The sequence below is a fragment of the Larus michahellis genome, chromosome 14 (genome assembly GCF_964199755.1).
Source record: "Larus michahellis chromosome 14, bLarMic1.1, whole genome shotgun sequence".
In the NCBI taxonomy this organism is placed as follows: domain Eukaryota; kingdom Metazoa; phylum Chordata; class Aves; order Charadriiformes; family Laridae; genus Larus; species Larus michahellis.
The window spans coordinates 7,115,462-7,137,737 of record NC_133909.1 but is presented as its reverse complement, the minus strand read 5'-3'; the positions used below and the strand labels follow the sequence as shown (position 1 = coordinate 7,137,737).

At 43.8% G+C, this 22,276-nt stretch overlaps 1 protein-coding gene across 4 annotated transcripts in view; it reads left to right on the top strand.

Annotated features, from left to right (window-relative positions):
• TMEM94 (transmembrane protein 94) overlaps positions 1-22,276 on the top strand; it is a 51,553-nt gene that overhangs the window by 17,454 nt on the left and 11,823 nt on the right. For 2 of the 4 annotated variants that reach the window (XM_074607958.1, XM_074607956.1), the window contains 17 exons: positions 2,415-2,534; positions 3,221-3,348; positions 3,946-4,082; positions 4,762-4,958; positions 5,713-5,864; positions 6,424-6,526; positions 6,835-6,921; positions 7,467-7,583; positions 11,346-11,402; positions 13,294-13,398; positions 13,994-14,158; positions 14,409-14,618; positions 14,787-15,102; positions 15,848-16,021; positions 19,203-19,305; positions 20,543-20,760; positions 21,995-22,176. In XM_074607958.1, the coding sequence (XP_074464059.1) occupies positions 2,415-2,534; positions 3,221-3,348; positions 3,946-4,082; positions 4,762-4,958; positions 5,713-5,864; positions 6,424-6,526; positions 6,835-6,921; positions 7,467-7,583; positions 11,346-11,402; positions 13,294-13,398; positions 13,994-14,158; positions 14,409-14,618; positions 14,787-15,102; positions 15,848-16,021; positions 19,203-19,305; positions 20,543-20,760; positions 21,995-22,176 (2,571 nt within the window). The remainder of the gene's footprint in view (positions 1-2,414; positions 2,535-3,220; positions 3,349-3,945; positions 4,083-4,761; positions 4,959-5,712; positions 5,865-6,423; positions 6,527-6,834; positions 6,922-7,466; positions 7,584-11,345; positions 11,403-13,293; positions 13,399-13,993; positions 14,159-14,408; positions 14,619-14,786; positions 15,103-15,847; positions 16,022-19,202; positions 19,306-20,542; positions 20,761-21,994; positions 22,177-22,276) is intronic. The other 2 variants (XM_074607957.1, XM_074607959.1) reach the window with 2 other exon arrangements.

Sequence of the window (22,276 nt, the reverse complement as noted above, 5' to 3'; positions counted from 1 at the left end):
ATGCTCACCAGCAGTAGGTTATCTGAGTCACCCCAGGCAGCCTCTCACATTATTACTGTGTTTTGTTTACCAGGCTGGCTCTGTCTGCTTTGCCAAATACTCCATGTTTTAAGTGTCAGGATGGGTGTTTAACAATCCCTGCCCTTCCTGCCGTTCTTCTTCCCCAGCCCTGCCACGCTCTGCACTTGTCCTTTCTCACCTGCTACAGCCACCTTCCTTTGTGGCTGCCCTTACCTTCACTGATACTACGGCAAAAGAGTATCAGCTGTGCATGTATTTCAGGAACCTTTTTGGTTACCTCTGGATTTGCTGCCTTTTTCTGCTCGCTGCTTGCTGTGATGTGGCAGTTTCTCTTTCCAGGCAGTGTGTGACTGTACTAGATGTGGCATTAAGTGCAGCTTTCTTCTCCTTTCTTCTGTAGCTCTTGATGTATCCATTGGAACCAGCTTGGTGGTCTAAGCAGAGTTTGCTTTTCTGTTAAAGTCCCTCTTATGATTGCTCCTTTCATTCTGTGTCTCTTATTTATTCGTCTGCTTTCCCTGTGCTGGAGAGGATGAGTGTTTTTGTGGGTGCTTTGCTATGCCCCGAACGGCCAGCGGTGAGACAGAAACCTTACTGTGCCTTGCTCCATGTTGCTCTCAGGCACTCCTGGCTGCAGCACTCCCGTGGTGCAGCAGCATGTCCGTTGCCTGCCATCTTCTCCTCTGGGAGTCTTTTGAGAGACTCCCATGTTTAGTCCTGTGCTGATGTTACCTGGGCTGCTTCCAAGAACAACACAGAACTGCTTCCTCTATTTCTAAAACTGACACAGAGAATGAAAACTACAGCAGGATTATTTTTAGTTCTGTAAAAGTGCAGCTAAAGCAGCATTGCTACACTCTGCCTGGCCAGAATTTGCTGTTTCAACTTGTCCCTGATAGGTAGGGAATGTGTGTGTGTGGTAGCTGGCAGTTTAAAGAGCGTCTATCTGCTATTCCTTGATGCTTATGTTACAGTTTTGGGTTGGACTGTGAGTGCAAATGAGTCTGAAGTCCAAGATTAGTTTCCAGTAAATGTCGATCTCGAAACCACTTAGTTAAGAAACAGGAAGAAAAGTGCAGATCGTGGCTGAGCAGCCCTTGCAGAGCTGGGTATGTGCAGGCAGCTCCTGAAGAGCAGAGCTGCTGCAGTGTGAGACCACGGAGGATTTGGCAGCGCTGGGAAGAGCTGGTGGCTGCAATAGCAGGAAGAGCTGCAGCTCCTGCCCGAGCTGTGTTCTGCTGGGCTGCGTCATGCTGGGGGGGACCAGAGGGGGAAGCTTCCTGCCTGCTGTGTGTTCACTAGTTCTGCACTCTGTAAACAGTATAACACACCTGAACATTTCTAACGGGCAGGATATCCTATGTGCTGTACACCCTCAAGGTGTTTGTATTAAAACATGAAATGGAAATGAGAACTTTTATTGACCAGTTCCCAATATCTGCTGTAGCCCTCTCATGGACAACTGCCTGCTTTCCCATGTTGACTCCCTTTCAGTGATCTGGTACGCACAGTACCCCTCAGCAGTCTCTATGATTTGAAAGAAAGCAAAGTGCTTGTGGTCTTGCCCCAGAAATGCAAGTCTTTACCCCACTTTCTTGTTACCAGCACTTTATGGCAGTGTTTTCCAGATGGTACGCTCTTGGGTTGCGTCCTTTCGGGCTGATGCCTCTTTGCTGGCCAGTGAGGGAACAGTGCTCTGGACTCTGTGTGCTTCCTTCAAGCCCAGATGCCTCCCTTGTATGTTTGTGCAGTTCAGCACTTAAAATTCTAGTGCTTTCTCTTGTAAAAGGAGGAGTCGATGCTGGAGTCGTGTCTCCACCTGAACTGATCCATGGCCTAGCACTTAAATCAGGGGGCTTCTGCGTCAAAGTAGCCACAGAGGCAGGATTCATAACCAAAATTTGTAATGAGCAGTTGTGGAAATTGAACCACTCTTGTTTAGAATTGCAGATATTCTACTACTTAGTTGTTATTACTGTTAGCAAAATCCATCCTGTATCATTAAAATTCTACCATAACTGTGTGTTCTGTTGTCTCTTCAAGCTGATACCAGTTCAAGCCTGCGTAACCTCGGGCCTGAGCAAGCCCTTGTATTGTCTTCAGCCTCTGCTGATTAGAATCTTGTTGTGCAGAAATGACTTGGTATTGTGCTTTGATAAAGTATTTATCCAGCACAGTCAGGACCGGTTTGTTTACCTGATATTATCTAAGTGCTCTAATTCCAGCCAGCAGTCTAAAGTTCACAGGAGGGAAGATGATTTCAGGAAAATGGAGAATCAGACCGATGATGATGAGTGCAAGGCATTCACTGTAGGGTGCTCAGTCAGCCACCAGAAAAAAGCCTAAGAAGAAAATAGGAAATCACTAAACAGTTTGGTTTTTTGGCACCTCAGGATGAGATGACCTCAAGTTTGGGCCTTACCACAAAGAAAGCCCTAACGATCCTGAGAGACCAGTTGTCAGCACTGCTGGAGGGGCATCAGAAAGAACGGAAAAAAGTGACTTCATGGAAGGTGAGGCACCAAACAGCACAAGGTTGGGCACTCAGTCCCCACTTCTCAATGTAAAGCTGAAGATTAAACAAAAGTTGGCTGTATTCCCTCCCAGACTGCAAAGTGTCCAGGTGTAGAACTGCTAAAGTTCTTGGGAACAAAGCAAGGAATCTACCTAAGGGTCTGTTTCCCTCAGCTCTTCTCTCCTGGGTGTTAGAGCTTAGCTCTAACAGGAGCTTAGCTTCACCTGTGAAGGATCTAGGGGTTTCAAGAGCTACTAATATCAGTGTGCCTAGAGGGTCCATATCATGTGGAGAGAAAGATCGGTGAAGCGCTACAGTCTCCCCTTGTCCACCATATTTGTCCGGCATGTGTGTTGAATACAAAGTGCTGGTGTTTATGCACACTACTTAAAAGTGTTCCTTGCCTGGTTAGTGACAATGGGGCAGCCTGGCACAGACCCTTTTCATTCCTCCAAGCAAGAGTAAAGCAGAGAGTGTTCACTCAGACTCTCCAGCTGAGCAACTGTTAGTGCTGTACCATTTGCATAACTGATCTGGGATGCTCTGTATCATATTCTGGGGTGTTACAAAGTTGTGTTCACCCTGAAGTGTCATCTGCTGCCTTCACCCTTTCTCACTTTGCTTTTTCAAATGTCTGGCTCTGTATTTCATGAATGCTGAATGTCTGCTGCTCTCCTTTTGTAGGAGGTGTGGAGGAGCAGTTTTCTGTACCATGGTAACCGTTGCTCCTGTTTCCACTGGCCTGGTGCATCTCTGATGCTTCTGGCAGTGCTGTTGCTGCTGTGCTGCTATGGGAGCCAGCCACAGGGGAGGTAAGAAAAAATCCTATGCTGGTTAACTGAAGCAAGGTGGTAGTTTTATATCACCTCGACACTGTGTGTGGCTCACATAACAGTGTTCTCCCTCATTCTGTCTAGACATCTAGACCTTAGCATACTCACAGTGGTAATTCTGTCCCTATCAGTCCCTTTCACAAAACTTCAGCCACGTCAATTCTACTTCTAATAGACCCATAGAGTGTTCTATGGAGAAACTGATATTTTTTATCTACAGCATTCCTACATCTTGAAAAATCATAAGGCATTATCATAGTTAAGAAGGATTTTGAAACTGGAGAAGTTAGTGGCTCATAGAAGAAGTTACTGTACTGTCACCTGTGCATGCCTTGACCGTATTTGTAAGGGTATTTTTTAATTGAGACGAAACCTGTCAGGCTTCTCTGGTGGCAATATTCTAAAGAAGCATGATTATAGCTCCCCTGCTTTTCCTTTTTAGCCATAAGTCTGTAGGATGTAGGAATAAATAACCGAGCAGGTGTGCATTTATCTCTGTGGGCGTCTGGCAGTGTATTCTGCTCATTTACTCAAACTTCATCTGCTTTTTCCTTTCTTCTGTTTTGCTGTGCAAAGCCAAGGTGCTGAGATAGTTAATGCACTGGCACTCTTCCTCCTTCTCCTCTTGGATCTCCTCATGATTGGGCGTCAAGAGAGGCTGAAGTGCAGAGAGGTGGAGAGAAGACTTCAGACAATCATTGATAAGATAAATGGTGAGGTCATATTCATCTGTCTCTCATTTGCATTTATGTTTTCCTCCCATTGGATTTTTCTCAAAACTTGATCACGTACGTTACTAATTGAGCTTACTAGTCTTCCCCGTGTTATGCAGAAACAGGCTGTGAGAATCGTGTCCTACTCATGCCTGTCCTGTAGAATAGTTATTTTGAGTTGTCATGTGGCCGTGTGCTTCCAATCTGTGTGTTATCAGGTAGGCGTCTGTTATGTCTGTGCTTTGGAGTAATTTGAATCTTCAGTATCTTACAAAAATATCTGCCTTGCAGCAGATGACAAGAGAAGAATATGTGGGGTTGTACCACAACATAGAACAGAAGGAAATAAATTACTGTGCATGAGCATCGTCTGAACGGGGGCTTTTGAACCTGAGAAGGCAGTTCATTTCAGTGCGGCAGTTTTAAGGACAGCCTTTAGCTTTTCCATTGTACAAGTATGTATTTAAGGTTATAATACAAAATGACTGTTTAGTTGTTAGTACTGGGTGGAAACAGAGGGGAAAAGCCATCAAGGAGGGAGAGGGAGATGATAAGAGATCATGGGAAAGGACTGAGCTTAGCACTGGAGGACCTATGGCCACTACAGGATGTAAATCGATGTATGATTTTTCCCTACAGAATTGTTATCACTTAATTCTTTCACACTTTGTGCTTTCAGACACACTTGGCAAAGAGGTGAAATGGCCAGACTCCATGTACCCTGACCTTCACATGCCTTATGCCCCATCCTGGTCCCTTCATTGGGCCTACAGGGATGGTCATCTCGTCAACCTGCCTGTGAACCTGTTGGTAGAAGGAGACGTCATTGCTTTGAGGCCAGGCCAGGAGTCATTTGCTTCTCTGAGAGGGATTAAGGTAACTTGCTTATTTCCCTGGCCTGTAACAATATGTTTGCCAGGATTTTCTTGCTAATACTGTAATTCCCAGTGTACAGATTACTGGAGTGCTTGATTTCTTCTTGAAAATAGTTTGAAATTCCAGTTCAGTCAAGGACGGTGCTTCATTAGACAGACTGCATCTTCTCGATGAAATCCCAGACCCAATGGACAGGAGACACTAATGTGATACCAATGTACCATATTTCCATCTCTTCCAGGTCAAGGGGGAATTGTAATGTGCTGCTAAATATAAGTGGAGTGAATCTGTCCAGTAGGATGACATACAAACCTCCTACTTTATGCTGGTTTTTATGCGGAGAAATTGTTTGTCTTCTTTGACCTTCTCCTTACCTCTGATTTATTGTAAAAGATGATAATATAAAATACCTGGGATAGAAGTATATTAACAAATCAATTACAAGATCTATGCAAAGATTTTGCTGCTTGAAGAAGATTGGAAAAAGTTTAAAGCTTGAAATTTACCTTTGTTGGGTTTTATTGTAACTTTCATTCTAAATGCCAATTTTCATGAAATAACCAGATGTGCCTGAACACAAGCATTTCAGTTTAGCTAATGAATTTTTGAGAGCTGAGAGAAGGAACTGTGACAAACACATATTGTGTCACTTGCAGTTGGAGGGATCCTGCTGGACTAAACCTCCGGTCCCTTGCAGCAGGATTCCACTGAGGCCTCGACTGTGCAGCCTTTGGCCTCTCTGACTTTTCTCTAGGATGATGAGCACATAGTTCTGGAGCCAGGAGATCTGTTTCCACCTTTCTCACCTCCGCCTTCCCCAAGGGGAGAAGTGAAGAAGGGACCTCAGAACCCTCAGTTATATCGTCTCTTCCGTGTCTTGAAGACACCAATAATTGATAATGTCAGGTGGGTTCAATACAGCGCACAATGCCTGCACAGCTTGTCTATGTCATCCTTGTTGCTGCCTTGTGTCGTCTAAGAATGAGACTTAGCAGTCCAGGCCAGGAATTTTCAAATATGCTGTGCTGTGTCTTTTCTATTACCTGGGAATGCTATAAGTCTCTTACTGTCTGTCTTCAATTGTCCTTCTTAACTGGTAGATTAGGCCAGTATATAAAACCACATATATGCTAAGTATTACTGTTCAGCTTATTACTTTCCCACTAAATTCGAACAATGCAGGGAGGTCACAGATTTCATGCATTTGATGTAACCAGTGATACGACCTCTTTGGTCAACTGGAGATACAGATACCTGAGTGTCCTGTTGGAGTTTCAGTACACATTGGGGTGATAGAGCCTTCCTGTTGAGCATGCGAGGAGACCCTGGGGAGTTTGCTCAACAGCAAGTTTACCAGGGCAAGTGCAATGCTGTTATGATGAGGTCTACTAGGAGGCTTGTATCTGAGGAAGTGCAGGGTTAGGGTCTTAGTTGCTGAAATCTGAAGCTGTTTTTCATTTTTTAGGTGGTGTCTGGAAATGGCTTTGTCACGTCCTGTGACAGCCCTGGATAATGAGAGATTCACCGTACAGTCAGTGATGCTGAAATACGCTGTCCCCATTGTACTGGTAGGTCTCATTTAAAGCCTTGAATAGAGCCATGTTTTGTCAATAAAGGTGAGGAATTTGCAGCCATCAACAGGAAATTGTGGCGAGGCCCTAAATCATGTAGCTGACTCTGTGTGTACCTTGGGTAGTTCAGAGAAGCAAAGATGCTGAGCCATCTAGCAGTGAGAGTGGAGGGAGGAACTGTAGCAGCAGACCAAGCATATCTTCCAGACTTTCCCAGGGCTGAGAATGTTACAAGGCACACTGAAAACTCCTTCCCTACAAGTACTAGGAGTTAGCTGACAGCATCATTTCTATTTGAATTGCAGGCTGGCTTCCTGATCACCAACGCTGTGCGCTTCATTTTCAAAGCTCCTGGAATTGCTTCTTGGCAGTACACTCTTCTTCAGCTACAGGTAAAGGAGAGCTTTGAGCTCCAGTACACCTCCTCCACAGAGCACCACTGAGGCTGGTTGCCTCCCTCAGCAGCTTGCTTCATCCTGTGACAGCATCCTGTGCACGCCTTTGTGCATGCTGGATCCAGGAGCTTCTCAGTGGAGCAGGACAAGCGGTCTACCCTGGCCGTTCCTCCTAGACTGCCCTTTATGTTGTTTGATCTCTCTCTCTTGCCATGTATGTGTATATATATATGTGTGTGTGTGCATCTATATCTATATGATATCCTTTGGCTTTAAACTTGTAAGAGTTTATGCCAAATTCAGCAGGAAAACCAGCTGCAAGTTAGCGTGATTTATTCATGGCCTCCTTCATTACAAACCTCTAAGGATATGTGCATTCTCCCTCCTGTGCCTCTCCCTGTGTCACACTGCTTCCAGTCCAAGCAGTCTCGTTCCTGCCATTGCCTTTTACCCATCCTCTCACTGTGGTGGAAAAGATGTCATGTAAAAGGTCTAATTTCTTCTTGTCTCTGTGCTTGCTGGTAATTACAATTTTTTTTCAGGTGAATGGTGTCCTACCCATCCTTCCATTGCTCTTTCCTGTCCTGTGGATTCTTGCTACAGCCTTTGGAGAAGCCAGAGTCTTGGCCCAGATGAGCAAGGCCTCATCCACCTCACTGGTAGGTAGCTCTCCACATCAAACCATTGCAGAGAAAAGGGCAGGAGATGAGAAGGGCTCTGTGAAGTGAGCACAATGAATCCAGCAGATGTGTTGACATAATTGTCAAAGCTTTGGGTCTTTGGTTGTCCCAACTATGCCGTCTCCCTGGAGCACAGTGTGACTTCTTGAACAGATGTTTTAATTTTTTCAACCTGTGTGATAGGAAGCTCCAGTGATTCCATAAACCTCTTGGAGGGCTGTGCTTTCTATCAGCTAAATATAATCTGTCAGAGGGTTTAACATGGAGATAATGCCCTGTGGTGGCTATAACTAGGGAACATTCAGCCACTGAGAAGGAATGGGATACATGAGATCCTCTGTAACCCCCTCTTTTAATGTTTGGGCTGAACAGCCCTTTCCTGAGGCTCTGGAGCTTTGCTTGCAGGCATGGTCTTTGCAGCAGATCAGGGAGTAAGAGGTATTTCTGCTGGTTGTGCTAATTTGGGGAGTGGAGTTTGGTAGTCTGGTGGGTTTGTGATCCTGAACAGTATGTGCTGATGGGTGTCTCTTGCACTCTCCTGGTGACGGTGTTGGTGAGATGCACTGTGCTATGTTTGTCTTCTGTGCTGACTTCTGTTTCACCTGTACTTGGACAGAGTTTCTCTCTCCTTCTTGTCCTTTCTTGGCCTCTGTGGCCCTGGGTCTGTGTTTTCTATTCCCTATAGGTTGTACATGACTAAGCTGCCTGTGTCCTGGGAAGGAGGACACATGTTAGCTCCCTCAGTGGCATTTCCACTTTTACCATCTCCTTTCAGTGTTTTCTCCACTTTAGCTTTCCCACGCATTCTCAGCATCACTTGGTTTCTGCCTTTGGAACCTTCCTCTTTCCCTTCACACCTTGCTATTTGCTGGGAAAAGCCAGAGCTCTTTGGCTTCCCTGCTTCATCATTCTCAACATACTCATTTGCCCTGTCACTCATACTTGCACCTTCCTTGTGTTCTTTCCTGTCTTCTCTTTTTTCTTGTCCAGGCAACTCACTCTGTCCAGCCAGCTCTTTCTCTGACATCTCAAACATGATCCTCCATCCTTGCTGCTGCAGAACAGCTGTTGTGATGTGCCTTGGTCATTCTCCCCCTTTACTAGGGCAGTCTTGGCCTCTCTATTTCACTCCTTCCCTCTCTCTACTCTGTTCAAAATGTAGCAGGTAAGACCCTCTGCCTCTCCAATCGCTTGGCCTGTGTGACGCTCTTCTCCACCTTCTGCCCCCTCTCATCATGTTCAAGCTATTTGATTCCCAGTTTTTCAAGGCCATAGGTGACCCTTGTGACTGGTTAGTCCTGCAGGACACAAACCAGTCCCGCCCCAACTGAACCTTCCTTCCATTACTACAGTTGGACTACAGCAGCATTCCTTTTAGAAAGGAATTTGATGTTGGTTTGAAAACACTTGTACTGCCTTTGATAGGTTGTTTCAGTAATTTACCTCCCCTGCTAAAAATGGGCGTTCTATGTTAGCGGGAATTTTTGTAGTATCTGATTTCCAGCCCTTGGAACATTTACATCTTTCGTCTCCTAGATTTAAGAGCATGTCAGTCAAATTTCTGGTCTGTTGTAGCTACTCACATTTCCTTTTACCATCTCTTTGGTTAAGTAAACAGTTTAAGCACCTTGAGTCACTATAAGCATATTTTCCAACCCTCTAATCTTTCTCTTGGCTTTCCTCTTAGCTTTCTCCAGTGCTTCAGGATCACTGTAGAATTATGAATCTCCAAAAACCATAAAATATTCCAGTAACAGTTGTGCTTGTGCTAAATTTCAGAATAATTTGGACTTTCTACTCTATGTTCCCTTGTTAGCGCAACAAAGGATCATATTAGGTCTTTAGCCACTGCTTTAAATGGCCAGGCTTTGTTCAGCTGATAATCTACGGTTATTGCTTTCTAAGATAGAGTCCTCATCCTGTAAGTCCAACTTTAATTTTTGCTCCTAGGTATGCAACCTTACTTTTGTGCCTGTTGGTATGCATGTTTTTCCTTATTTACCAAGCAGTCCATATTGTTCTGTAACAGTGGTCTGTTCTCTTTATTGCTAGACCCTGCCCCAAACTTTGTATAGTTTACAGTCTCTATCAGTAATGTTTTTTTAGTTTTCTTTGAGGCTATTAACAAAATACTCAGAATTTGTCCCTGCTTGAGCTAGTAACACATCCTATTGCAAAGAACTTACCAGTTTCTGTTCCATTTGGAGATAGTCTATTTCTAATATATGTAACATGGGCCTTATTTTCTCCGGTATTACTCTAGTTTTTGTTAGAAAACCAGTAAAGCATTTTGTATCAAGTCAAAATACCAAGTGGTCTATGTCAAAAGCATTACTTCTATCAGTCAAATTTGTAATTTTGTCAAAAAAGATATCGCAATAGTGTGATGAGATTTATTACTTACATAGTTGTGGTGTTTGGTGCTGGTTCTATTATTCCACTTCTTTTCTTGTAATTGAGTCTCATGTTAGCTGCTCTGTTATTCTGTCTGAAATCAAAGCCTGCCTGGGGTCCTGTGGTAGCTTGGTTTGTTCTCCGTACCCTTTTTAGGCATTGGCACCACATGAGCTTTCTTCCATTGCACTGGGACTTAATCCATGCTTCGAGCCTTGTGCAAAATCAGCAGTAACAGTCAGAAAGGTGTCCAGACCTGCGAATTTAAACATATTTACTTTCAGTCGCTAGTGTTAGAATGGAAGATATTTCATAGTTATCATATGGTATGATTATGTCACTGAATAAGGAGTAGCAATATTTATTTATCACATCTATCTTGCCTGCAATATCATTTGCAATTTCACTGTCTCCAACAAGCAGTGAACTGGTTTTAATTACCTACTAGTATACCTTTTCTTATTTTTATGTTAATTTTTACTTCTGTTTTCACTTGCACTCGAAACTGGACTATTTTATTTTTACTATTGTTGCTTTTTAAAATTTTAATAAAATATTGCTAAGCAGTTCCTAATTTTCCTTCATAGTTCTTAGTTTAAATTTTTTCTGGCAAATTTGTTTTGGCATTTTTCAGCTTTGTTAAACTGATCCTTTTTAAAGTGCCAGATAGATGCATTATTATTTGGGGTGTCCTTTTATTTACATAAAAATGTAATTGCCATATTCACTTATGCTTATGAATATACTTAAATTTAAACTTGTTTTTTCAAAATTACATCTACTGTGGAATTCCTTTGTGCTGGATGCGCAAATCTTGAGGCAGTAAATTTCTCGGTGTAATTCCAAGACCCCCATGTTGGCGCCCTGCTCTAATTTCTTTTCGTTTCCTATCCACATCCCATTCATATCTCCTCATTTCTCTGTGTCCATTGTGTTCCGGGCACCTGCTTTTACAACCTTCTCTTCCACCCTTCTTTTAATTGACCCGTATAGCTTAAAAACAGATCAGTCAATCCTGGCCCTTTCTGTCTAAAAATAACCCTTCAGAAAGAGCCTTCACTGGGTCTAATTGCTATTATTTTCTTTGTAGACATCTAGGTAATGACTGTGTGTTCTTCTGTGATGAACGGCACCAAGCACTTTGACTGTGCTTCACAAGAAGATAAAGACATAGTCCATTAAAGACTTAATTGCTTTGCTGAATTATTGGTCTGCCTTAGCGTAGCAATTCCCACAGAGCAGGGCTCCTGCTTTCTTCTCTCTGAAGGCACCGTATTTAGGGAAGGATGTTCCTCATGACACATTTCTGAGCACGATTATAGTAACTGGTCTCTTCTCTTGCTGCAGCTTGCTAAGTTTTCAGAGGACACTCTCAGCAGCTACACAGAGATGGTATCTTCTCAGGTACTATTATTATGAATTGTTTTCTTCCGTCTTCACTGCAGAACTTCATTATATCCTTTCCCTTCCTCTCTGATCTCCTGCTTGTTCCTAGACCCTTTGCACTTGTGTCAGTTGTCCATTGTCACTCATTTGCTGCTTTAATTTGCTATGCATGCAGGTTGCATGTCTTTCCCCTGCACCTTCCCGTGTAAATGCTGCTCTGATGACCAGAGAGTGAGGTGACCTTGATACCGAGTCTGGTTGTGCGTTTCAGAATATTGCAAATGGTTTGAAATCAACTTTGTTTGTCCTGAAGAAAGTATCTCTTTCAAGTCCTCCTGTTCCAGGCGTAAAATAAACTTTTTATGGTGTGTGTCAGAAAGAAGGGAAGTATTTTGCTTGTACCAGAAAAACCTCCTTCTTCAAACCAAAACTAAAGAACAGAGGGGATGGCAGTCAGCACCAAGACCAAATGTGAAGACAGGACCATGGGATGTTCAGGCTTTTTAAAAGCCTGTTTCATAGGCTCCTTAACAAGCTTAAGCACATTACTAGTGCTTCCAAAGCTGGGGCAAATAAACATTCAGAAGACCTTTTTCTGGGGGAGGAACTGCATCTGCCCACTCTATAAATTGCATCATCTGGATTAAACGGGAGGGTAGAGGAAAGCCACTTTTCTGTCTAATCTGGCATTAAGATTCCCCTTTCCTTAAGGAGACAGAAGGACCCCAGAGTGATTAAAAATCCCTAGACATTATAAGAATCAATTCATATCTCCTTGGTCTCAGCCACACAGAAGAATGGATGCACACACACACACATGCGCTTCCTTTGCTGAATATTTTGTTGTCTTTCTGTGGCAGTTCATCATTTAACTGAGATAAGTTTTCAGGTGTTAAATAGGAGTGATTTGAGCTGACCCTCCTCGTTGAAAAGATCTGCTTCTTTCCTTTTGTACCTACGTAGATGACCTGAAAGGTCCCTTCCAACCTAGGCGATTCTATGTAACATTTTGAGAAACTGGTTTAAATAAGAGCTTTTTTTCTTCCTGGTGACAGCTCAGGATTGTTTTGCATTTGAGCTTATGGCTGTACTAACCCTTAGGATCTAAGGAACTTGATCTAAGGAGCTTTGGGGGAAGTGCTGTGCAGGGACAGCATTCCAGAACAACAGCTAAAAAGCAGGAAAATAACACTGTAATGCAAACCTGGTTTTGCTGGCTTTGGGAGCGCACAGAGAAAAACATACAGCTCTGTTGCTTGGATTGATTGCTGCCATCCAGACTCCCTCTGAAACATTTTTGTGTGGAAGGTGAAGGGTGCCTACTTGACATTTTAATTTTGCAAAATGTCCCCTTCTTTCAGTTTATTACCATGTTGATTACAATTCATTTGTAATGGTGGAGTAGTCAGGGCACCTTGGCTTTATTTCCAACATTGTCACTGCCTTGGTGAGTAACTGTGGGCAAGTCGCCTCACCGCGGTGACTTCATTTACCTGATCTGCAGCATGGTGATTGTAAGCTTAAGACCTCAAACTCTGTAATCCAAGGGGATGAGAGTTACTTCAGGAAAAAATACTGAGAGGTAACAACTGATTCACCCCAAATGAAAAATCACTTCGGAATTCCTTCCTGTGTTTTTGGATAAACAAAGGTAGTTTCAGTGAATTCTCAATTCAACAATCAGACTGTCTGTTAGCATCCTCTGGAAGGGGGCAGAAATGCCTTTCCCTTGAGAACATCAGCACTGTATCAGTTAACAGGTTCCCACGGAGACCGATGTTTATCTTACAGTGTATCACTGTGTTGAACGTGAAAGCAGGTAATGTCATACGCCCTTTTTTCCTTCTCTTCCCTCATCTTTCACTGAATGAGTCTTTAATTGGCTGATGTCCTCTGCTTCCCTCGGCAGGAAATGATACGCTGTATCTGGAGCCACTTCCTCTGTGTTCTAAAAGGCAAATCCCCAACTCTGAGCTTCACTTCCAGCTTGCTGCATAGTCTGGGATCTGTCACCGTGAGTATTGCTGGGTTGTCAGAAGGAGGAGCCCTACGTGGATGCTTCATTTGCATTGTTCATGTTGTCCTTCCCTGAGTATAAGACTGTTAGCAATCAGTTCACTGTGCTGGAATTAGAAAAGCCTTCAGGCAACTGTCTTTGTAGAATAGTTCATAACTGCCTTGTCTTGTCCAAGCAGCACATTTACAGGCTAAAACAATGGTTAGAGATACTCTGTGGCATCTAACAGGATGTCTGTATTTTCCAGCTCTGGTTCTGGTCCCATAACTGTTCAAGAACCAGCTGGTTCGGGTTCTGATAAGGTACTAGCTGGTGAAATAGGTTGAGTAGTTGCTTCCTTCCCGCGCTCTTCATGCCTAGTTTTGCAATATCTTGAGATAAAACTGGTGTTAAACAACCCATCAATCCTGCTAGAGCAAGGAATTCTTGGAGGGTTATTAGGTGTAGTTTTTTGAGACAGAGGGTTGGCAAAAGAGCGACTTGTCTGTCCTCCCATGTGTTTATTAAACTTGCGATATTTACAACTATGCATGAACACTGAGACGTTTTCACTGAGATTTTGCTTTCTTTGGGGTGTTGTGGGATGTTCTAGGTGCTCTGCTGTGTAGACAAGCAGGGGATTCTTTCCTGGCCAAACCCCAGCCCAGAGACTGTTCTGTTCTTCAGTGGGAAGGTGGAACCACCTCTTGATAGCCATGAGGATCTGACTGATGAGCTCTCTACACGGTCCTTCTGCCATCCTGAGATGGAAGATGAGGTGAGTGATATGTAATCCATAATGTAGTATGTTGGCTCTAGTCATAGTTTAACTGACACGCACAACGTGGTATTATAGAGGAGGCCCTTTGCTTGTAGAGAAGTCCTGTGCCATAATTCTTCACTTAAAAGATAAAGAAGCAGCGAGGATGAGATCCTCTTCTACAGGGGTCCTAAAGCAGCAGGTGAATCAGTAGTGGTTCATGTTCAACCACTGAATCACCACTGTTTATTTTCTTGGTCTCTTGCAGCCCCATGAAAGAGATGCTTTGCTCTCTGGTCCGCTGGCAGACACAATCCACATGACCAATGAGCAAGAGAGGAGCAACTGGTCTAGTGACCCTACAAAGGCTCCCGATGCCCATGCCCACCGAAAGCCAAACAGCAGAAGCAAGCATCCATCCGGGTCCAACGTGAGTTTTAGCAAGGACACCGAGGGTGGAGAGGAGGAACATACTCAGGTAAGACATACTGAAGGGGCACAGAAGTAGTCTTTTGTGGACCTGTAAGACAGACTTAAACCCCTTGAGACTCCCCTTTGGGGAATTTAATTGAGAATTCCCTGCGGGACTCTAGGCTCAAGCTGTATTCATTGTAACCAACTAGAATTTTCCTCTCTGTTGGACCAGGTTGTTGGTGACAGTGAGGTGTTGGCTTGTGAGGCTGAAGACTTTGTATGTGACTACCACCTTGAGATGCTTAGCCTGTCCCAAGACCAACAGAACCCCTCCTGCATCCAGTTTGATGACTCCAACTGGCATATGCACTTGAATTCCCTCAAGCCTCTGGGCCTGAATGTGCTGCTCAATCTCTGCAATGCCAGTGTGACAGAACGTCTGTGCCGCTTCTCTGACCACCTCTGCAACATCGCCCTCCAAGAAACTCACAATGCCGTGCTGCCTGTCCACGTGCCCTGGGGCCTCTGTGAGCTTGCCAGGCTAATAGGTAAGGAGAAATTAGGTGAGCAGACACGGAGAAATCAGAGCTGTCAATAGACATTTAATCCTTAGAGAGCACAAGAAAGATTTTTCCCCAGTCCTAGTTGCTGGGAAGGTGGAATTACAGAGCTGACTCTGTTGTTGTTCGATTGCCAAAAGAGTCTATTAAAGAGATTGCTTTTGGCAAGTTCTGGCATTGTAGACACTATCAAAGGAACAAATGTCATCAAGGATATTTCCAGCCAGCCCTGGCTAGGCTTGATATTATTCTCAAGTCTGCCGATCTCATCAGGAGACAAAGAATACCCGCTAATAGACAGATAGCTGCACTGTCTTTACAGTAATGCTTTACCAGAGGTTGGGGATAAATGATGTGAGGTACCTCAGCTTGTCTTATAGATAGGAAGACGAAGGCGTAGGGGAGACAAGGTTAGATGTAACACTAGGATTAAAATGTGGAAGCTCTTGAACTCACTTCTGGGACTGTCCTTCAATGTCACAGTTCCTCTCTTCAATGAACCAGAAGCACAGAAGCTGTAATAACTAATAACATCTAGTCCTTCTGAATGTTTTTCATCATAGATCTTGAGCCATCTTGGTGTAGGTTCACAGTGAGCACAGCTCACCTATCTATTGCTAGGGAGATGTCAGAATGAGCGCAGGCAGAGCGGGTAGCACAGAAGTAGGAGAGAAGACCTTTCTTTTGCTTTGGTTAGAGCCTAATTTTTCTCCTCCTTGCGTTCACATTTCAGGTTTCACACCAGGTGCTAAAGATCTTTTCAAGCAGGAGAACTATTTGGCCTTGTACCGTTTGCCAAGTGATGAGATGGTTAAGGAAACAATCCTGGGGAAGCTTTCGTCAATCACCAAGAGGAGACCACCCCTGAGCCACATGATTAACCTTTTTGTGAAGGATACCACTACCAGTAAGGCTGCACCTTTCTTTGAGCATCCTCTTGGTATGGGAGGATCTTTTCTTCAGAGAGCCTAGAGAATGTCAGACTGGAATAGTTTGCAGTCCCTGTGGGGGCCTTGCTCTGCCTATGGCCAGTACAGATATGCTCAACAAACCTTAGTGATCAGTGCTATGGCATACCAAGGGAGGGAATTCTTCCCAACTCTGGCTCACTCCAGGATCATAAATAATTTTTTAAAATTATCTTAGATAGCACATCTATTTAGTAAACCTGTTTTCTGGGACCAAATGACAGTGTGGAGCAAGGTGGGAGTTTTGTTGGGTTTTGAATAGGCTTCATTACGGTAGTGAAATGGTTGAATATTACTCAGGGTTTTAGCTAGTGATGCTCATCCTTCTGATAACCCAAATCATAAATCATTATCTTCGTGAGTTGTCTAGTGTATTATATCGCATACTCTATTTCTATATTGCATGCAAACTCATGGTGACCATGCATACAACACCTGAAGCCATGCTGACTTCTCCATTTCTACTCCTTCCTATTCTCATAGGAATGGGCTAGGATAGAAAGGACGTACAGCTGGGCAGCGTGAGGTCTTAAAGCACCTCAGCAAGATTTAACAGCTTGCCCATGAGAGCTCTTAGTCTCTTTATAATACCTTAAATTGACTGAACTTGGCTGTCTGGAGTTGACATATGTTCATTATTGAGTCTGAAATATGATTATTATGCTGGCCAGAGATTTACTGGGTAAATTGTCTTCTCTTGCCCAATTTTTCTTAAATTGTTATCTTAATCTGGGGAGGAGCTTTTTCATTTGTCCTGATTGCTGCTATCTTGCCTTTGTGAGCAAGAATTTTTCTGATGCTGAGATTCTTAATGTTGCCGCATTTCAACTCCTTATCCTCATTTTTAAACGGTTTAGTTTAGAGGCTGGAGCTCAGACGAATACGTGTGTGACCTGGATTATGCTGTCTAGAGTAAATTCTGAGAGGAATTTTGCCAGCAGGGTTAGTTAACCATTGGAACACCTCATGTGATAGTCTTGTCCCTTGAATCTTTATAAAATGTGTAAAACCAGAAATAATGGATTATACAGATAATATTGGGTGAAATCAAATGGCTCTGTTTATGCAGAAGAGTCAGACCAGATGATGGTAACTAACCTCTCTTGATACATTATTTGTGAATAAATCATTGAATCCACCCACTCCCATGATGTGCTGAAGTCAAAAGGAGATACATAATAAATTCCACAGCTGTAACAGAAATAGGAGGTAACTTATCTGTACGTTCCCTTGCTTTTCCATTGAAATATGTGTCTCGCCATCTGGCAGTGTTCATCCCAAATCCATAGTAACCATATGGAAATGAGGGGCTCACCAGGGTCTTCAGTGGAGTGAAATGGCTTGATACCATCTCTGTCTTCCTTTGCTGTGCCTGCACTCTTCGGTTCCTTTTGCTCTGACTGCCTCAGCTGTAGCAGCTCGGTTCTTCCTAACGAGTCCCAGCAGTCATGAATGGCTAGTTATACTCCCTGTCCTATTCATTAAGTTTTCTCCCTTGTGCCAGAGAAATCCTGGCCTTCAAGTTCATGATTTAGGAAGGGAAGAGGGTGAGCTCACTTTACTGGCAATGACAGCTGAATGAACCCCTTCCAGTTTCTCGTGCGAGCTGTCACTGTCATTACCCCGTAGAGGGATTGTTGTGTGGGATGCTGATGATACTGAATGGGAAATGGATTGCAGTTGCTGCCAGGCATGAATGTAGGTACGTGCGTGCATCTGGACATCTGCAAGATCTTGCTCTGTGTCCAGGGCATAGGTTTTGCATGAATCAATAAGCAACTCCTGTTCCCTCTTTCCTAGCAGGGACTGTCTGACCATAGTAGCAAGGTGGGAAGGATTAGGTGTTTATACAATAAAATTAACCAGAGCTCTGCACAAGTGCTCCTTTGTGTTCCTGAAACAGGCTCCGTCTTTCACACACAGCTCCTATTGGTCTTGGAGGTTTGTTATGCTGATAAACTTGGCGTGTGATGACTATTTATAGCACAAAGCAGAGAGCTGCTATGTTTTGGAAAATCCTCCAGTGTTCCTGAAGGTCCCTGCCTGGTTTGTGCGAGTGAATATTCTTGGCTCTTGATTTCACCAGCTAGTGTGAGCATTTGCAGTCAGCAAGAATGCCTGCAAAAAGCCTTTGGGCTCATTTTTCTTGGCAGTGATGTTTTTTTCATTAGATCAGCTTTGAAGCTGTTGGGGGCAAAGTCACGGAGCAGCTGGAGGAGGGAACCTAGACAGAGAAGTCTACGTGCGTGCAATGTTAATGTATCCGTGCAAATGAAAGGGCGCAGGAAGTGTGGAGGGGGAGGCAGCCCCGCATCCTTTAACTTATGTCCAGTGCCTGGGACCTGCATCAGCCAAGTGACATCACACACCTTTGGAAAACACTTTTTAACACCCCTGTCTACAAGAAAGAACGAAAGATTTTAAGTCTGTGTTAAGGAGAAAAGTAGTGTGTGTAGGGGAACAGGACAAGCCGTGGTGTCCATTGATTTTCAATTCTTCCCTGATCACAATATGAGTTTTTAGAGTCTGTTATGTTGAACTTTTGACCCATCCTGATTTAACGCGTTTTCAGGACTCTTTGTGAAACAGGCAGCTATCTAATGGGTCACGCATAAATTATCTTCTGCTACTTGAATGAAAGGTATTGAAGAATAGGTCTTACCCTGTAGATCCACGCCTGGCCTAAAACTGAACACGCTTTCCAGCGTAGGCAGACTTTGATCCCCATCGGCTCATCACCGGTGCTTGTACTCTCATGAGAAGAGGCACACAGGAATATCTTTTCTTCTGCTCTGTTGGATACAGGAGCACCTTTTGTAGGAGCAGGATTGTAACACAGGGTAAGGTGGGAATAGGAACTGACAGCGTGGCTCACATTTTATCACAGCCTTGTTTGAACTCACAATTAGACAAATCGCAGCGGAATACATATCATCCAGTCTTGAATAATTTTTTGATGGAGTCTGAATACTTTCAACAAAGGAAAGGTAATATCTGGAGTGCATCAAGGCAGTTTGCAGGAACACTTGCTTGTAACAAATTAAGGGAGCAGTTGGTATGATATCCCTTTCCTGGGAGCCTGTATGTGTGATGCTGACTCGTTGTTCTCCTGCACTTCAGGCACTGAGCAGATGTTTTCTCATGGGACAGCTGACATCATCCTCGAGGCCTGCACAGACTTTTGGGACGGTACCGATATCTACCCGCTCTCTGGCTCTGACAGGTGGGCAGCTTTGTCATTCGGTGCATTCAGAAGCTGCAGATAAATTGCAGAGGGAACCTGGTCACTCGTTAAAATTCCCTTTACTGATGCTTGTTAAGCTAGTTAATAGAAGCTTCAGGTAGATGATTAACATGAGCCGTCTCTGCTTATAATGAATTGTTATAATTATAGCAATGTAAGAGATTAGATAGCAACAAGCAATCTGTTGGACTGCAAGACTAAGCCACTTCTGACTGTAGCTATTAACATATTAGCCTCTTATAAGTGGGTTCTGACTGTACTGCGTAGTAGGACTGTGAATTATAATGAGGTCATATGCTGGCGGCAGAGAATTTTTTTGTTGTTCAAGACAAATGCCTTGTCTTACATGAAATGCAAAGTGATCAATTCTACCAGCTGTTGACAGCTTCGAACCAGTCCACCACAACGCATCACACTCTTTTAGTCCTGCCGCAATATCTGACAGCATCTGTTGCATTTTCATCTATCGGCTAAATTTCTGTTCCTGCTAGAAGAGCAGACCAGTAATGTTTAATTTCATCGAATAGCAGTGCATTATTCTTCTAAATCTTCTTATCCTCAGGTGCAAGAAGACCCTCACTGGTTCTTTTTGGAATATTTATCTTCTTAGAAGCCAATGAAAAATCCCATGTATAGTCTAATTTTTTACCTCTGTGAGTTCAACATAGGGAAGGAGCTATTTACACTATTCCAGTGACTGAATATTGACTAAATGGAGACTTCATATACAGCTCCTGGGACCCAAACTCTGAAAGGGAATAGGAGAAAAGTCTGTTACTGTCATTATCTCAGCCATAGACACTATTGTCAGAATTGTCACTTCCTTCCTCAGTGTTTATCTCCCTACAGATAAATCCTCTCTGATGAATTAAGCTGCTGCTGTCATGCAGTGAACTTCCTTGGAGTCATCTGGCAGCCATATTATATTAACAAGTGTATTCAAAGAGTACTGTGTTCATACTCATCAGTCTGATGAACAAACAGAAACGTTCACGACTGCCCCTGTTGGAGTATGTTTTTGCTGCCCTGTAGTGCCTGCAGCTTAGAGAATGCAGAAACAGTAAGGAAAGGCTTTTTCAGAGACTCTGACCACTCCTCATGGAATTCTTTTTTCTAAATACCCAACTGGTGATTTTTACATTGAACTTCAGTGTATGCTGTCAGTAATGAGGACCATTTCTGCTAACTTTGCCTGTTTTTTGTCTTTTCCGCATAGGAAGAAGGTGTTAGATTTCTACCAGCGAGCCTGCCTCTCAGGGTACTGTTCTGCCTTTGCATACAAGCCAATGCATTGTGCCTTGTCCTCCCAGCTCAATGGCAAGTGCATAGAACTGGTGCAGGTCCCTGGGCAGAGTGCTATCTTCACATGCTGTGATCTCCCTGGGACGACCCCCATCAAACAGAGCAGTCGGAGGAATAGCTGGAGCTCAGATGGTACGTGTCTTCTGTGCTGTCTATAATAAGGTCTGCTACTGGGTCAAGTGCTTGCTTTCTGATCAGTCTAGAGCTGTAAGAACGTTATTATTCAGAGTAGCAGATGGAAATTGAGAACTAAGGGTTTCTGAAGTAGATGCATTTCCAGAGGAAGTAATGGTGTAGCAGCTGGTAGGTATGTTTCTAGTTAAGTTATCGAAGCTTGCAGAGAAATTCTTCTACTTGTGGGAAGTCTGTTTCTTAAAGCAGGGAACTGAGAGTTGAGACTTCTGGGTATTTTGATACTTGGTTTGCTGTTTGTCTAATTATATGGAAATCACAGAGTGATTATATGGAAATCACAGAGGTGTGGTGGCATGCGACTGTTCTCCCTTGATGGATTTTGTTGCTGTGCTGAAGTAACTGATTCCCACTAGGTGAATTGTACATCTCCAGAACAGCAATGGAAACTGAGAAATAAGCACATACCATTGCATAACTCCAGGAGGCTCTTCTGGAAAACCAGTCTTAATCTCTTCCTGCCTTGGTCTCCCATTCTGTAAAACATGAATAATAGGGTTTCCAACAGCTGGGAGGCAGTTGTGACTGAGTTCAAAACACTTTTCAGTCCCACCTGTGGCAAGCTTTGCAACAGTGCGAAGTGTTTTATTATTTTGTTCCTCATGCTGCATCCAGCTCCCATTCACCACAGGCTGATCTGGTGATGGTGAAGGAACCCTGTCAAAGAGCCTTTCCAGGCTCTTTGGAAGTGTCTGCAATGTCACTGGAGGAAACATGATCCAGTTCCTTTGCATCAGCCCCTCGTACTCTGACGCCACTCCGCCTCAGCTAGCCTTGCCATGTTGTTTAAGCACAGTATGATGTGTTTAAAATGCACATGTGAACATTATGTGGCATACATCCTTTACCTTCCTGACCCAGTTCCTTGTGACTGATCCCCATCTTCTGTTTTGTTTTTTTCCTTTCCACGCTTGCTGTTTCACGCTTGTATTCTTGATCGCATATGCGGGGATGTCCTGAAACCGCTTCTGTGATTGGGTATGCTGGGACAAATGGATGTGTCTTCGCCTTTCCTCCTGTATGTGTGTGTGTATGTATCTGCATGTTTCTGTGTATCTGGGTGCTGTGTCCTTGGGTGTTATCTTGGTGGCCTCTCCCACCATGTGTATTTTGTCTGATGCACATGTGGCCCTTTGTGTCTAAATGCGATTGCGTGTTGTTTGCATGCCTGAAGAAGGGATTGGGGAAGTGATGGAGAAGGAAGACTGTATCCAGGCTCTGAGCGGACAGATCTTCATGGGAATGGTCTCATCTCAGTATCAGGCCCGTCTTGACATTGTCCGCCTCATTGATGGATTGGTCAACGCCTGCATTCGTTTTGTCTACTTCTCCCTGGAAGATGAGCTCAAAAGCAAGGTAAGCTGTCTTTGCTGAGCCCCCTGAACTTGCATGTCCCCTGGTTGTCTGACCGGAGAGTTTAGCTCCAGTGCAATCTAAGGTTAATCTGATTCAGCTA